Below are 18,381 nucleotides of genomic sequence, written 5' to 3' on the forward strand. Positions count from 1 at the left end.
TTAAGATTGGTGAGCCCTGTGAAAGTATTAATAACTAATAACTATTATCTGAAGTAGCAAATTTCTTAATCCATGACTCAAATCACTGAAAATTGTTTTAAAATTTTTCCAAGCCAGCAGAAGGAATGCAATTATATTTTTAAAAATTCCCATTTGTATCTAAAAATTCAAAAAGTGGAATAAATAAGACTGTAATCTATTATTAGATTATGAAATACTTTACTGTAAAGTTTATATAACTGAACAAAAGGCGTTTATAATTTTTTGACATAACAATAGTTAAAATATTCGAGCTCTCACTTTGTGCCAGGGTACTTTGTATACAGTATCTAATTTATTTTTTCACAATGATTCTATGAAGTAGTTACAGTTATGACCTCTATTGTACCTTATACAAGTAAAGTAGTTTATTCAAGGTCATATGGCTAGTATGTGGTGGATCTGGAATTCGTAGTCAGGTGGATCATTCACACATGCAATACTGTAATTAGTCATCTAAGTTTCTATTGCTCTAGTTTTCAGTCTAATCCTTTTTTTTTTTTTTTTTTTTTGTGGGCCTCTCATTGCTGCGGCCTCTCCCGTTGCGGAGCTCAGGGTCCGGACGCGCAGGCTCAGTGGCCATGGCTCCCGGGCCCAGCCGCTCTGCGGCACGCGGGATCCTCCCGGACCGGGGCACGAACCCGTGTCCCCTGCATCGGCAGGCGGACTCCCAACCACTGCGCCACCAGGGAAGCCCCAGCCTAATCCTTTTTAGACTCCAGTACGATATTTGAGAAAAATGGTGTTAGATCTATCTTTCTTTATGTATACTTAAATGGATCATGTATTAATACATCCAGATGTTCAACTTTAAAAGACTTTTTAAATGTATATATTAAGAAGTAAATGATTATCTAAATAATTTCAAAATATTCTCCCCTAATTTTTTTTTTTTTTTAGTTTTTCGTAGTTTTCTAGGAAGTTTTTTTAAGATGATAAAGAAAACATTTCAGATACAGTCTAAAATGACACAAAAAGGCAATGGACTATCTATTGATGTGTAATAACTTACCACAAACCTAGTGGCTTAAAACCACACCCATTTTATTGTCTCACATGTCCTGTGGGTCAGGAGTCTGGGCAGGGCCTAATGGGGTCCTCTGCTTCAGGGCCTCTCACATGGCTGCAATCAACATCTCAGCCAGGGCTGCTGTTTCACTCAAAGCCCAACTGGGGAAGGATCTGCTTCCAAGTTCACATGATTGTTTTCAGAATTTAACTCCTTGCAGATTGTCAAAGTGAGGGGTTCAGTTCCTTGCTGGTTTTGCCAGCAGTTTCATGCCTCTCCATTGAGAGAGTTGCACATTGCAGCTTACAACAAGGCAGCTTAATTCACCAAAGCCAATAAGGGAGACAGCAGCTTAATTCACCAAAGACATCAAGGGAGACATCTTGCCAGCAAGATGTAAGTTACGATCTTAATGTAACGTCATCACCTTAGTGACATCCCCTCACCTTTGTCATATTCTCTTTGTTAAAAGCAAGTCACAGGTTCTGCCCACACTCAAGGAAAAGGGACCACAACAGGGACCTGAATTCCAGAAAGTGGGGACAATCAGGGCCGTTTTAGAGTCTGTTTGTCACAGAAAATAATACAGAAATAAAGAATGATTAATCCTTGGTAATAGACAAAGAAAAATAACTTTTATTTCCCTAAATATTCCTAAAAAATAAAACCAGATGGCATTTTGTGTAAAGCCCATCCAATTCACTCTCCATCTCACCACACCCATAGTTGATTAACATTTCAGCTCAATGATCACTTCCTTGGAGAAGCCTTCCTGACCTCTCCTCCCTAACCACCAGCTAGGATCAGCTGCCTATTCTATGCTTTTATACTCTGAACATATCTCAGATACATTTGTAATTTTACATTTGGTAATTTTCATTTGTGTTGCTTATTTGATTCACTACTGACTAAGCCGTGAGGGAAGAAACTGTATGTAGTTTTTGTTCAACACTTTATTTCTATCACCCAGTACAGTATATAACACAGAGAGAGAAACAATGAAAACATACTGTGTGAAGAAACACGTTAAAAGCACTGAACTGAAGTCGAGAGACGTAGGTTCCAATGCAAGCTCTTCCACTTATCAGCTGTGCTACTTCATGCAGGTCCAGTTAGCTTTCTGAGCCTTAGGGGTTTTTTTCCATCTATGAAAGGTCAATTCTAACTCAGTTACAATTTTGATGCAATTTTGTGATTTTATACAGCTCTTTATCAGTAAATATTTACTGCACTGAAATTTTTTCCCCAAGTTTTCAGTAACTACCTCCTTTATTTTCTGACCAATGATGTTGAGGTTTTAACCTATTTGCAACAAGCAAAATCAAAGGACAGGAGAAATAATGTGAGACACTTGAATCAACATTTGCAAGTTTATTTATATTATAAGAAACTCTCCTGATATTCTTCAGAGTTTGTGCATTTGAATACCATAGCTATGGTATGATTCAAAATGCTTTCCTTTCCCTTAGACAAATCAAACCTTCACCAGAAAACAAAAAACTACATTATACACATGCTATTCCTTTCAAGATGTTGGCATCCTGCCTTCCCCTTCAGCTGCCCAACCCCCCAGAGGGTTTGTTGAATTAGATGGTAGCATAGACTTAGACCGGTGACATCCTAAGAACAATACGAAGCTCTAAAAAAAAGAAGAGAGGCATGTTAGAATTCTCTGTGTAATGGAGTACTAGACTCTAATGTAGAAGAATATTTTAGCATCACAATAGTACAGCTGACACACTTGGCCTGTTTTCATCATTACTGAACGTTGCCCTTACTTGGTAACTGCGGAGAAGTTCTCATACCAAGCAGTGTTAAGTGTGGTTTGTGAACTGTATCTTTTGTATGCAGTAAATAAACTTTGCTTTGCTTTCACTATCAAGTCTTTGACATGACTGGTGCTAGAAGAAGATAAATACTTCATGGGAAATCCAGGAACAATATGTTACTCTACCTTTCCTCCCAATCATAAGTCAAACTCATGCTTATTGAAATTTTTGTCATGGGTTGCTCCATAGTAAGAGTGCACAGTATCCCTGGGGTGACTAATGACTCTTCTGTAGCCTTTTTCAGCTCACTCATTTGTAGTAGTTCAGGACAGAAGGGGGAAATTTTGTTGTTGACAATGGAGGTTGAGAATATTTTTATAATTTTTATTTCAAAACAGAAATCAATATGTTCTCTTAGAAGTTTTTTTTTTTCTTTTAATCTGAATTCCTACTGTTTTTAGTCATGTTCTTCTTAACTGAAAAACCATGATTACGGAATCTGTGTTTTTCTTGTGTGGCGTATGTGTCAAAATCACCATAATGCACAAACGTAGGTAGGGGAAATATAAAGTACAGAGATGTGTGGAGCTGCAGCTTCATTTTACTAGTACTTTGGGGTTAGAAAAATGCTTGGATTGAAACCTTAAATGATACCTATAGGAGTGCAATTCTGAGAAGTCTTGAAAGTGAGGTATGCTGTGCTTCCCACTGAAAGGGCATCAGGGCCAATGTTAAAGTTGTTGATTTCCCACTCCATCTGATATACAACAGAAGTGCACAGGCTCAGAGAATTACTAGCCTACTCTTCTGTGATGGGATGATGTGCCCCTTGAGGTCCATATCCACATTAAAACAATTATCCACATTAAAACAATAGCAAACATAAGAGGTAACATTTAGTAAACACTTACTATGTATCATGCACTGTTTAAGTGTTTTACTTGTTAACTCATTTAATAATCACAATAACATTCTAAGGACGATGCTATTATTATGCCCATCTAATAGAGGAAAAAACTGAGGCCCTATGAGGTTACATAAATTGCTCAATATCACACATCTAGTACATTGCAGAGCAGCATTCAAACCCAGGCAGTGAGAACCAGTCTCTCTCTAAGTGAACTGGTGTGTTCTTGATCTCCTTTAATCATATCTCCACATATTCAGACTTATTTTCCTTTGCTGAATAAACAAATATTTAAAAGGTACAGAAGTCATTCCTGTTGAAATACACACACACACACACACACACACACAGTAGGTTTACATTTTGTTAGCCTAAATAATGAAGAACTATGTGTACTTAGTATTTCTTCTGTTTGAAACGTGCTCCACAATATAATCTCAGGTATTGCTTTAGTTTATAAAATGTAATAACCAATTCACACTAGTCTTCCTGGGCCATATTAGTTTTTTTTTTTCCTAATAACTCACAATCCAAAAACATAATTAGATTTACTTATTGGCTTTGCAGACAAGGCTGACAAAATACAGACTAGGAAAATGCACTCAAATATTTAAAATTGTTAATGATGTTCTTTGTTAATGAAACCAGGCAATGCTCTGGAGCCAAATTTTGTATACAATTATTTCTCCCCCCACCCCGCCTCCCTCTCTCTCTCAACACTTTCAGTAAGTGTGAAGTAGTAATTCTAAGTCATGAAAGCAAATAGAGGCATATTTCTTAAATAGAGACATACTTCTCTCTTTTTTTTAAGTTTTATTGGAGTATAGTTGATTTACAATGTTGTGTTAGTTTCAGGTGTACAGCAAAGTGAATCAGTTATATATATACATATATCTACTCTTATTTTTTTTTTTTTTAGATTCTTTTCCCACATATGCCATTACAGAGTACTGAGTAGAGTTCCCTGTGCTATACAGCAGGTTCTTATTAGTTATCTATTTTGTATATAGTAGTGTATATATGTCAATCCCAATCTCCCAGTTTATCCCTCCCCCTCCCCCTTATCCCCTGGTAACCGTAAGTTTGTTTTCTATATCTGTGACTCTACTTCTGTTTTATGAATAAGTTAATTTGTACCCTTTTTTTTAGATTCCACATATAAGCAATATCATATATGATATTTGTTTTTCTATGTTGTCTTCACTTAGTATGACAATCTCTTGGTCCAACCATGTTGCTGCAAATGGCATTTTCATTCGTTTTTATGGCTGAGTAATATTCCACTATATATATGTATATGATGGACATTTAGGTTGCTTCCATGTCCTGGCTATTGTGCTGCAATGAATATTGGGGTGCATGTATCTTTTTGAATTATGGTTTTCTCTGGGTATATGCCCAGGAGTGGGATTGCTGGATCATACAGTAGTTCTATTTTTAGTTTTTTAAGGAACCTCCATACTGTTCTCCATAGTGGCTGTACCAATTTACATTTCCACCAACAGTGTAGGAGGGTTCCCAAGACATACTTCTTACACACACATATATGGGAGAAAGTGAGAGAGAGAGGATGAGATGGAATGAAAAAGAGGGAAGAGAGAACATGTGCCAGAGATTAGTACAACTAATATTTAAAGAATAACTATTGGCACCAGGTACTGTTCTAGGAACTGAACATAAATGCACGCATCAATGAATATATGTGTTTGTATTTACTACCATTGTCTCGGTTTAATTAAAATCTTGCAATGGAAACTTGCTAATGAAAAAATTTGAAAAGCATATAGAATTTTTCCCCCAACAAAGGTTTTTCTCTAACAGGATCGATTTATGTCCTGTAAATGACTAATTTTTTGCTTAGACATAGAAAATACAGTAAAGCTATGTTTCTCAATACATTTTCAATGGAGTATTATTGTCAAAATTTTTCAGAAAGGACAGTTAAATCTGGGAAATATTATTTTTGATATTCAAAATGCACTGTAACATAGTAAAGGTTATGAGAAGTCTTGTAGTGAAGATACTTATTTGACTTTAGCTCATTGTTTCTATTAAAATATGACCAGCTAATAAATGTTTAAATATTATATTTCATCTAATTTAAACTGTCATCAATTTAAAGATCACCATTTTCTTATTTGCTGCTGAGAAAAAGTCTCCACTTTAAGTATAATGTATCACTTCCTTTTCACTTAAAATTATTTTGTCCCTATTACGGGAACTCTTTCAGACATAAACTATTCAGATAGCTTTTTGATCATATGTCATTCTTGTACTACAAAGAATTTGTTTTAAATAAGCAAAATAAATTGGTAAAGCAACTTCTTCATATTTGGAGGCTGACCCTTTTGAATCACTTTTCAATGCAGATTTACTGGTGTGTATGTGTTTTCCATCCACTGTCATTCTCAGTACCATCAAGATGATTGATAATGTGGGCTTTCTTAAAACATTGTTATTCCTGGGATTTTCTTTAAAGTCCCTAAAACCATTCACGAAATTTTCATCTTAGCACTTTCTTGATCTTACCAGAAGTATCAAAGGAAAGTTTTTCAGACAATAATCAGGATGTATTTAAATGCCTATTGATTTAAATTTGCATTAATTAATTACTGGAACTGCAATTGGCTTGTTATTCTACAAAGAGGAAAACAAGTTTGCACATGTTCAAGCAGCATCAGTTACAATACAATGTGTTCTCTGCTCGAGCAATTGTAAGATGCCATTGATTATAAAATATATCACTACTTCAGAGAACATATAATAATATGTGTCACGAAACTGAAGAAACAGTTACTTCAGCATCCTGCAGAACGAGGAATGGATAGTACAAAATTCGTGAAGCATTTTATGGAAATATCTTGGTTGATCATTCAATTGCACACTGAAACTTTCTGGCTTGTATTTAATTGTCAAATCAGTAGAAAAACTCCCAATTATGTCATTACTGATCATTTATTTCTGTGAATTCAAGTTTGTCCTGGACCTTGGATCACATTGATCTGTTAGGACTGGAAGAATTTGCCAAGTGGATCCTATCCTTCAAGGAATGATAATTACCATGTCATGTACCACCATCCAGGGAAAGATATCTCTGTACAGGTTTTTCAAAGTTTCTCCAGTTTTTCGATGTTATTCTAGTAGAGTGGGCAAGAGCTTGGACTGTGATAAATGGATGTGAATGACTTCTAATCCTCCTCCTGATATTTTCTAAGTAAGCTTGAGCATGTTATTTAACCTTTTAAAGTCTCAATTCTTTTATCCTTAAAAACAGTAATAGGGATACTATAGAGATTTAATGAGAAAGTATGTATGAGAGTATCTATAGTGGACTTTAGGGAAAAAAATGAAGTGAAAAAATTTAAGAATTATTTTACGTTTAAAGTAATTACTGATAGGTATGCACATACTGCCATTTTGTTAATTGTTTTCTGGTTATTTTTGTAGTTTTTTGTTCCTTTCTTCTTTTGCTCTCTTCCCTTGCAATTTGATGACTGTGTTTAGTGTTATGTTTGAATTCCTTTCTGTTTTGGGTGTGTATCTATTCTAGGTTTTGGATTTGTGGTTAGTATGAAGTTCATATATAACAGCCTTTATATATAAATATTTTAAGTTGATGATCTCTTAAGTTTTAATGCATTTTAAGAACCTGCAGTTTTACTCCCCCTTCATGTTTGTTATTGACATCATATTTTACATTTTTTTGTTTCATGTATCCTTTAATTACTTATTGTGGATATAGATATTACTACTTTTGTCTTTTAACCTTCCTACTAGTTTTATAAGTGGTTGATTTACTGCTGTGTGCTTGCCTTTACCAATGAGATTTTTCCTTTTGTAATTTTCATATTTCTAGTTCTGGTCTTCTCTTAAGCTTTTGCTTGTCTGTAAAGCTCTTTATCTCTCTTTCAAGTCAAATGATAGCCTTTCCAGGTAAAATATTCTTTATTGCAGGTGTTTTCCTTTCATCACTTTGGATATAGTGTGCCACTCCCTTCTAGCCTGCAATGTTTCTGCTAAAGTCAGCTGATAGCCTTTATGGGAGTTTCCTTTAAAAATGTTACTAGTTGCTTTTCTCATGCTGCTTTTAAGATGCTCTCTTTATCTCTAATTTTTGCCATTTCAATTATAAATTGTCTTGCTGTGGACCTCTTTGGGTTCATCTTGTTTGGGACTCTCTGTGCTTCCTGGATCTAGATGTCTGTTTCCCAAGTTAGGGAAGTTTTCTATTACTTCTTCAGATAAGTTTCCTTACCCTTTCTCCTATTGGGACTCCTATTATGCAAATGTTAGTATACTTGATGTTTTCACAGAGGTGTCGTTAAACTATCAGCATTTAAAACTTTTTTTATTTCTCTGTTCAGCTTCAGTGATTTCTACTACTCTTTCAGTCCACTGACTCTATCCTGTGTGTCATCTCTGTACTGTTGATTCCTTCAAGTGTATTTATTTCAGTTACTGTACTCTTCAGCTCATTTTGAGTCGTCTTTATATTTTTTAACTCTTTGTTAAAATTCTAAGTTCATCTGTTCTTTTCCCGAGTTTGTTGAACATCTTTACGGTTATTACCTTTAAGCCTTTGTCAGGTAGGCTATTTATCTTCACTTCATTTAGCTTTTTTCTATGGTTTTATCTTGTTCCTTCGTTTGGAACATATTCCTCTCTAGCCTCATCTTGCCTAACTTTCTGTGTTTATTTCTATGTATTAGGGATGGTATGTCTTCCAGTGTTTAAAATGTGGCCTTATTTAGCTGACTTCCTATGGGGCACAGCAGCACACTCCCCTCTGATCACTAGAGCTTTGTGTTCTTTATGCTCTATGTGGGCAGCATGTTGCCTTCTGCTGTGGCAGAGCCGACTACTGTTGGCTTGTTGATAGGCAGGGCTGGTCCCTAGCCAGGTTGATTGCCAGGCCTTGCCTGGTGTGGTGGCTGCTGGCCCCCTAGTGAGCAGGATTGCGTCCTGGAGTGGCTGGCTGCAGAGCCCAGTGGGGTGCAGGGCTGGTTTCTGCCTGCTGGTGGGCAGGGCCAGGTCTTAGAGTGACTGGTTGATGACCAGGGATGCCAGGGTTGGTGCTAGCCCACTGATGGTCCAGGCTGGGTCCCAGCATGGCTGACTCTGGGGCCCGGGGGCCAAGGGACTGGTGCTGGCCTGCTGGTATGCATGGCCCAGTCCCCACTCAGCTATCTGCATACCTTGGGGAATTGGGGCTGTTGCTGGCCCCTGGCACTTACAGGGTAGAGGGAGGATTTCAAAATGTCACTTGCCAGCAATAATATTATAGGAGTAAAATGAGCCCCCCAAAATGGCTGCCTCCAGTGGCCAATTCCTTCTTCATCCCCAGAAGGAGGCCCAGTTGTCTCCTGCCTTTCCACGATCAGCAAATGGGTCTAACCCAGGCTCCTTTCAAACTACACTCTCTGGGCTTTGATTTGGATTGTATGAGATTCTGCATGAGCCCTTTAACAGTGAAATCTCTGTTTCCTATAGCCTTCCCACTCTCCTGAACATAAGCCCTGCTGGTCTTCAAAGCCAGACATTTTAGGGGCTCATCTTCCTGGTGCAGGAACCCTGGGCTAGGTGGCTCAATATGGGGCTCAGACCCCTCATTCCTTGCAGAGAACCTGTATAATTGTGATATCCCTCCCATTTGTGGGTTGCCAACCCTGAAGTTTTGGGTTCTGACTATACTGTGTCTCCATCATTCCTACTAATCTTACTGTGGTTCCTTTTTTTTTTTTTTAATTTTTATTTTATATCAGAGCATAGTTGATTAACGATATTGTGTTAGTTTCAGGTGTACAGCAAAGTGATTCAGTGATACATATGTATGTATCCTTTTTCAAATTATTTTCCCATTTAGGTTATTACAGAATATTGAGCAGAGTTCCCTGTGCTATAGAGTAGGTCCTTGTTGGTTATCTATTTTAAATATAGCAGTGTGTACATGTTAATCCCAAACTCTCAATCTATCCCTTCTCCCCACCCAGTAACCATGTTCGTTCTCTAGGTCTGTGACTCATATCATACTATGTGCTTCCTTCTTTATGTCTTCAGTTGGAATAAATCTTCTGGTCATTTGCATAGATAGTTATTATGCAAATAGTTATAATTTTGGTTTGTCTCTGGGAGGTGAGTTCAGGGTCTTCCTACTCCACCGTCTTTGTCACCTTCTGACCTGCCCACACTTTTGACTCTAAAGATCAGATAAACTTAAATAAATTGAGAAGTTGTCTGATATTTGATTGTTCTATGTGCTGTTGCTCTCAGCAGAAGCTGTGATCTTTGTACAATTCATTATCTCATTTTTATTCCGTTAAAATAAAATTGAAGTAATAATAGTAAATGATAAATTTAACAGATAATCACTGTGTATTATTAGCTGGCATGGGTCATCAGCCTCTTAAAATAGTTCTATCCAGTGACTTCCTAATGAACGGTTATGAGCCTGGGTAACTTATATGCAAATTAAGAATGGGTAAAAATTAAAATGGCAGATTAAAAGAGTATTTTTAAATTAAAAAAAATATTCCAACTAATCTGCTAAACATCTGACACAATATAGTACTTAGATACTCTAGAATACAGTAATCCCTAGTTGGCTTAAAAATGATCTATCTTTTTATTACACTTGAGAAGAAAGAAATGTAGATCCTTATTCAAAAAGCTTTTGATGACAAGTTTTCAAAGAAAATAACAAAATAAGGACGATTTTCTCTTTATAAGGAATTTTGAAAATATCAAAAAATTCTTAGCTGAAACTATGTATACGTATCTATAATAAGTATATTGTTAATATATCATTGTATCTATAAGTATATTAATATATCATTGTACATAAAAACTTTGTACAGTTTTAACTTTTGTGCTTAAGGAAAAAGATTTTTTTAACGTTTTTTTCTTTTTCTTTTTTTAGTAGCAAAGGGAATGTACTGTTTTTATTTTTCAGTTATTTTTGTTCCATATATTTTCATTCTACTCAGTTATAATGACAGTGTAATAAAAGTTCTTTATATTTTATTTACACTTCCCATATTTTATACAGACATAACTATTTCAATACAGCAATTATATTTTGTCAATTAGGTATACCATTGATTTACTTAAGAATTCTCTTATTGAAGGAAATTATTTCCCATTTTCTCCACTTTAAGCTATGCTGCAATATGTATTCTTATGCACAAAACTCTAAACTTTAATCTATAATCAGGCTATTCTGTCATCAGGTACTTTGATTATAGGTAACCAGAACTATTAGGCTTATTAGGTATCTACTTGGGAAGAACTTAACTGAGATTATGATGACCTTCTATCTATTATCTATTTAAAGAATTAAAGCATAATTGTTCTATGTATCTAAATTCAATACTACCATGAAATAGATTTTAAAATGATGAATGACAGGTTATTAAATAAAATATAACTGCCCATAGATGTTATCATTTACCTATTAATCAAACCTGCAAATGTAGAGTTACTTAAAATACTTTTTATTCTAATTCATCATGAAGCTCGGTCAGAGCTTCTCCAGCATTTGTTCAAGTCCCATTGAAAGACTTACCTTAAAAACTTGCAACTCTTGTAAGTTGCCTTTGAAAAAAATCATAATTCATTGATTCCTTCTATTGCAACCTTCTTCCCTCATCCTATTCTATTTTTGTCATAGCACGTATCACCTTCTAATGTATTACTGTTTGCTTATGTTTCCTTACCCTAGAATGTAAACTCCATTGAGGAAGATACTTTTATTCACTGATGTATCCCAAGTGCTTAGAAAACTGTGCCCTGTATATAGTTGGAACATGATAAATATCTGCTGACTTAATGTTGGCCTGGCTTATGCTCTCTCTTTGCCTGCTTTTCTTTCCATCTGTTTATCTTACTCCTGTATTGGCTTCACTGTCTTAGGCATTCTCTGTATGGTAGCCTCAGCAGCTCCAGGCTTTAATCATCTTTACATCTAGCAATTCCAGAAGAAACAGAGCTTCAACTTCCTAACAGTCCTAGAAAGTTGTCAGAGTATACTTTTATTAGCCTAGATAGTTCACATGCCCATTCCTGAGCCAATCATTATGATGGGTTGTTGAGTAAGGCTGAGAAATGGACTGCTTTGATTGTCTTGGGTGTTATTCAGAATTTGGCCTGCTGCAACAGCAGCATCCCCTGGGAACTTGTTAGGTATCCGGACTCTCAGGCCTACCTCTAGACCACCTGAATCAGAATGTGGATTTCAGCAAGATTCATTGGTGATAATGCCTTTATTCTATCATCCCAGTGGAGCTGGAAAGGCAGGAAGGGGAACGCGGTCACCAAGACACACAAAGTGAAAGTGGGGCTGTGATGGTTGCCCAAAGGAAACCTGAATGCTCTTACCAAAATGCAGAATGGATGTTGGGCAGGCAAAAACAACAGGTGTCCATTAAAATACATAATATGTATTCAGTAATTATTATATACCATGCACTGTACTATGCCTTTTTCAGATATTATTTAGTATTCACACCATCGTACAAGATATCATCAGACAGAATACCTTAGGCTTCAAGAGATTAAGTAATTTGTCCAAAGTTTTCGTTGGGGAGGCAATGAGAGAATTAACCTGTGATATGATATCAAGTACTAGCAAGTGTGCTGGAGAACAATTAAGCAGGATAGAGGGATAGAGCATTACCAGGATGATAGGAAGGGTGATCAATTTAGATAGGAAGGTCAGGGTGAGCCTGAGGAAGTAAAGTTTGAGCAGAGATTTGGACAAAATGTAGGACAACTCACCTAAGTTCCAGGGTAATACCTTTCCAGACAGGGGGGAAAAAGAGAGAGAAATAGAAAGCCAGTGTTGCTACAATGAAGTGAATACAGGTGATTAATTCAGAGCGATAACCAAGAGTCATTTCATGAAGAAGCTTTGGCCATGGCTAGGATATTGTCAATTATTTTTAGCACAATGGAAAACTACTGGAAGCTCTGGAGCAGAGGAGCACATGATTTTATTTATATTTCAAATATATTGCCTAGGGAGCAGGCAATAGTAAATAAAGGATAGATGGAGAAATGTCAGATGTCAGGAGGACGAGTGAAGAGGCTACGGCAATGCTAGTCTCGGCAAGAGATGAGAGAGAGTGGGACCAGGATGGTAATGGGGATGGTAGAGGGGCTGGGGATATACACATAGTCCCTGACTCATGATGATTCAACTTAATTTTTTGACTCTACTATGGCATGAAAGCAATATGTATTCAGTAGAAACTGTACTTCTCAAATTTCAGTTTTTGATATTTTTCCTGGCTAGCAACATGCAGTGTGATGCTCTCTTGAGAAGCTAGGCAGTCCCAGCTCCCAGTCAGCGTGCAATCAGGAGGGTGAACAACTGATATACTTAAAACCATTTCGTATCTACTCAATCATTTCTGTTTTTCACTTTCAGCTATTCTGTATCCATTCAATCATTCTGTTCTTCACTTTCAGTACAATATTCAATAAAGTACATGAGATATTGAATAATTTTTTATAAAATTGGATTAATGTTAGATGATTTTGCCCACTTGCAGGCTAATGTAAGTGTTCCGAGCACATTTAAGGTAGGCTCAGCTCAGCTATAATGTTTGGTAGGTTAGGTGTATTGAGTGCATTTTGGACTTACGATATTTTCAACTTACGGTAGGTTTTTCAGGATGTAACCCCATAGTAAGTAGAAAGATCCATATTGTGAATTGCTAATGAATTGAATGTGTCTGTGAGATAAAAGGAATACTCCCTTGTTTTTGCCTTGAGAGAATGGGTGGATATTTGTGCTACTTACTGAAATGTAGAACCTTGAAGATGGATCATGTGGGAAATCAAGAGGACCTTGTTGGACATGTCAAATTTGAGGCGCCTATTAGAAATCCCAGTAAAATTGCTGAGTAAACAATGGGATAAACTACTTCAGAGAGGTTTGGGTTGGCAATAAAGAGTTTGGGAAACAAGTGAGATAGTATTTTAAGCCATGGAAATGAATAATCTAAATCAGATTCTATTTCATAGTCACTCATTGACACAAACTAACAAAGGTCTCACCATCTTGTAGCTGCACATACAGGAGTATGAGGGCTGTAGCAGAGGAAAAGAGAGCTGACGGGTCTCAAACAAGTCCTTCTATTCTTACAACCAGAGGGACATTGGTCAGAACCAGTCAGATGTTCTTGCCTAACTGCAGCGTTCTGAGAAATGTGGAGGAATTGATGAATATTTGGTGAGCACTTCTGTGTCTTACATAATATTGAATATCTTACCTCTAAGTAGGAAAATATCCATGCAGAGGGGAAAAGCAATGCTTACCAAAATATTAAGTCCACAGTATTTCTGTGCATTTCTAATGGTAATAAGCTCAATAAGCGCTATCATTCTCCACCAACCACCCTTTGAAAAATCTGATGTGGGCAATTAACATTTTCTCTTATCGCATGTAAAATATATGCAAATGAACCTTTAAACCTTCTTCCAATCAGGAAAGTGCTCATAAAAGCCTCCTAGGAAACAATTCTGGAGCCAGGAATACTAAATCTTAACATGATGAAAAGGGAGCATACTGATATATAAATAAGCCACTTTGACTAAGTTTGCCCACCTTGAAAATGAAACCAGAACCGTAAAACTAACTGTTGAACTAAGTCCTTTGAAGCAGCAGTGCCTTTTTTTTCTGGGTCCAATAGCATCTTTTTATAAGATTTTCAAGACTATATGTGTAGCTCTTAACACAAAGAGAAATTCTTTTCGTGATCTATTTTGTAAATGTTTTTGAACCTCTTCTTTTGAAAGCTGCACTCCAGATTGCAAGTTCTGGATAGAATTATTTTGAAAGAAAGTATTTATCTGTCTAAAAAGCACAAAGATCACATTGCTTTCATCCAAACACTAGCTAGAAAAATCAATATTTTATTTTAGAAGGAAATACTTTGGCTGCTTAAGCACAGCAGAATGCTTTCTAACAACAGTAAGACATTTAATTTTGAGAAAACAAAAATTCTGAAAGAAACGGGTGGTGGGGGGTGGGAAGGACAGGCAGGTGATTGAGCTTCAAGAGTATCACCTCATTTGAAAATAGTGACCCAAATAATGGTATTAGTTACAGACATTTCAATTTCCTAAACAGTTGTTCCTTTCTTACAAAATGACTAATTGGCTTTGCTGTTTGGTTGGGATAGAATATACTAAATACTGGCCCATTTTCTTCCTGTGCCAAAGTCTGGTTGCTTACTAGCCTTAAACATGTTAAACAGAGACCTTTTCAAAATAATCTCAGAAATAACTGTCATCTTATCACAGTTTAGTCATTTCAATTGTCATTTTAATATTAATGAGCAATTCATGTCACCATATATTTTATATAAAAATCAGTGGCATTGTTATTTTAATTTCTCAACTAAAGAGCATTCTTTTATGATCTTCAATGGAAATATTCAGTCTATTATATGAAGTACAATTAAGCAATTTTAATACACACATGTAAGTGTATTTCATTTACTTATGTTTCTTTATGCTTATATATTTACTAACTTACTCAAGGATTTGAAGTGGTTTATGCTAACTTGTAAAATAAGATAGGAAAAAAAAAACAGTAAAAAAAATATTATGTCTATGGTAAACCTAGATAGAATAAAAATTCAAGAAGGAAAATTTAGAACACATATGTGCCGTCCACTGTGAGGATTATATTTATGTAAATTTCTCATGAAATCCACAAGTGGTGAATAAATGATACTAAAGGGAAAATATGAGCAATAATAAAAATAGTGAAGCTACTGAAATTTTTATTAAAGAGAAACAACCACATTATCACACAGCTCAATTAAGCTTTGATTGTGAGATATTAAATTAATACCAAATTACACTTAGTTGATTATTCAATCTAGGAAGTACAAGTACTTGGTGATAAATATTTGCATTTGAAAAGTCATAACCAATGGAAAACCTTTTAATATCCATTTAATGTACTAATTGGATGATACTAAGAAAATCAGTGTAGTAGCAGCTGCATATGCAATTCAATTTGATGAAATTTTAATTATAGAGAAAAAAACTGATAGCAAAGTAAACAGAGTGAAACAGTGCTGAAATGAAAATAGCACAAACTGATTTGTGTGTTTCTCTGCAAAACTGCAGGTGTTGTCAAAGTGGATTATGGAGATGTGTCAGTCAGAAGAACACTAAGAGAAAATCTGAAGTGTAAGCCCTTTTCTTGGTACCTTGAAAACATCTATCCAGACTCCCAGATCCCAAGACGTTATTACTCACTTGGCGAGGTATGAATTATTTATTTTGGTTAAGTTATAAATATATTTTGCAAAAGGTGCAATTTCTAAGGAGCTCAATATTTTTTTTAACATCTTTATTGGAGTATAATTGCTTTACAGTGGTGTGTTAGTTTCTGCTGTATAACAAAGTGAATCAGCTGTATGTATACATATATCCCCTCCTTCTTGCATCCCCCTCCCACCCTCCCTATCCCACCCCTCTAGGTGGTCACAAAGCACCGAGCTGATCTCCCTGTGCTATGCGGCTGCTTCCCACCAGCTACCGATTTTACATTTGGTAGTATATATAAGTCCATGCCACTCTCTCACTTCGTCCCAGCTTACCCTTCCCCCTCCCCATATCCTCAAGTCCATTCTCTACGCCTGCATCTTTATTCGTGTCCTGCCCCTAGGTTCCTCAGAAACATTTTCTTTTTTTTAGATTCCATATAATATATATGTGTTAGCATATGGTATTTGTTTTTCTCTTTCTGACTTACTTCACTCTGTATTGACAGACTCTGGGTCCATCCACCTCACTACAAATAACTCAATTTCATTCCTTTTTATGGCTGAGTAATATTCCATTGTATATATGTGCCACATCTTCTATAGACATTCATCTGTCAATTGACACTTAGGTTGCTTCCATGTCCTGGCTATTGTAAACAGAGCTGCGATGAACATTGTGGTACATGACTCTTTTGGAATTATGGTTTTCTCAGGGTATATGCCCAGTAGTGGGATTGCTGGGTTGTATGGTAGTTTTATTTTTAAGGAACCTCCATACTGTTCTCCATAGTGGCTGTATCAATTTACATTCCCACCAGCAGTGCAAGAGGGTTCCCTTTTCTCCACACCCTCTCCAGCATTTATTGTTTCTAGATTTTTTGATGATGGCCATTCTGACTGGTGTGAGGTGATACCTCATTGTAGTTTTGATTTGCATTTCTCTAATAATTAGTGATGTTGAGCATCCTTTCATGTGTTTGTTGGCAATCTGTATATCTTCTTTGGAGAAATGTCTCTTTAGGTCTTCTGACCACTTTTGGATTGGGCTCTTTGTTTTTTTGATACTGTGATGCACGAGCTGCTTGTAAATTTTGGATATTAATCTTTTGTCAGTTGCTTCATTTGCAAATATTTTCTCCCATTCTGAGGGTTGTCTTTTTGTCTTGTTTATGTTTTCCTTTTCTGTGCAAAAGTTTTTATTTTTTATGTCATGAATAAAATGCTTTAAGGGGTTTTAATCAGATCTATTTTAAATGACTTCTCATAAATTACAAGAACCATAAAGGTGTATATCACTGGGATTTGTAAAAAGAAAGAACATAGTTTAAGATGGCATAAATAGTATTTTCTTGTTTCTTTAGAGAACTTTAAAAAGTTCTCAAACTTTTTAGTCATATGGAACTTACACTTAAAATTTATTGTAAACCCATGAAGAGCATGAAGAGCTTTTATTTATGTAGGCTCTAATTATTAATATTTATTATGTTGAAACAAACTGGAAACTTTAAAATTTATTAATTTATTGAATAAACCATTACACAATATAAGTAACATATTTTTGAAAAAGAAATATATCTTATAAAGCAAAACCAAATAGTAAGATTAGCATTATTTATTTTTTTAAATTGCATTAAAAACTGGTAAAAAAAAAGATAGCTGGATTCTTACAAATGCTTCCATATTGTCTATTATAATACACCATGTAGCCTACAGAAGACTTCTTGTACATTCATGGGAAGTGAGAGTGAAAAGTATTATCTTATTATTATCAAAATCATATAGACTTTGTGGACACACTGAGAACCATTGATCTGCACCATCCTTTTTCAAAATATCTTTTTTCTATAAATATTTTCACTTCTTTAATAAAAGTTTTTCACTCACACTCATCCAGAAAGCTACTTTTTCTAATTACCACGTGCAATTCAGAGAATAACCCTACCCTAACTTTATTATCTAGAGAAGAAAAAAATGCCTTTGTCTTCTTTATTTCTTCTTTCTCTATGACTTTTAAAATTTTTATTGGAGTATACTTGATTTACAATGTTGTGTTAATTTCAGGTGTACAGCAAAGTGAATCATACATATACATATATCCACTCTTTTTTAGATGCTTTTCCCATATAGACCATTACAGAGTATTGAGTACAGTTCCCTGTGCTATATAATAGGTCCTTATTAGTTACCTATTTTATATATAGCAGTGTGTTAGATATCCCAATTTATCCCTCCCCCCTTTTCCCCCTTGGTAACCATAAGTTTGTTTTCTACATCTGTGACTGATTTGTAAATAAGTTCATTTGTACCTTTTTTCAGATTCCACATATAAGCGCTACCATATGATATCTTTTTCTTTCTGACTTAGTATGACAA

At 35.6% G+C, this 18,381-nt stretch overlaps 1 protein-coding gene across 4 annotated transcripts in view; it reads left to right on the forward strand.

Annotated features, from left to right (window-relative positions):
• GALNT13 (polypeptide N-acetylgalactosaminyltransferase 13) overlaps positions 1-18,381 on the forward strand; it is a gene marked incomplete at its 3' end in the record, with an annotated part of 559,595 nt that overhangs the window by 476,775 nt on the left and 64,439 nt on the right. For all 4 annotated transcript variants that reach the window (XM_082841320.1, XM_082841322.1, XM_082841323.1 and 1 more), the window contains one exon: positions 15,866-16,005. In XM_082841320.1, the coding sequence (XP_082697446.1) occupies positions 15,866-16,005 (140 nt within the window). The remainder of the gene's footprint in view (positions 1-15,865; positions 16,006-18,381) is intronic.

The sequence above is a fragment of the Leucopleurus acutus genome (assembly GCF_964270905.1).
Source record: "Leucopleurus acutus genome assembly, chromosome: 6".
Lineage (NCBI taxonomy): Eukaryota > Metazoa > Chordata > Mammalia > Artiodactyla > Delphinidae > Leucopleurus > Leucopleurus acutus.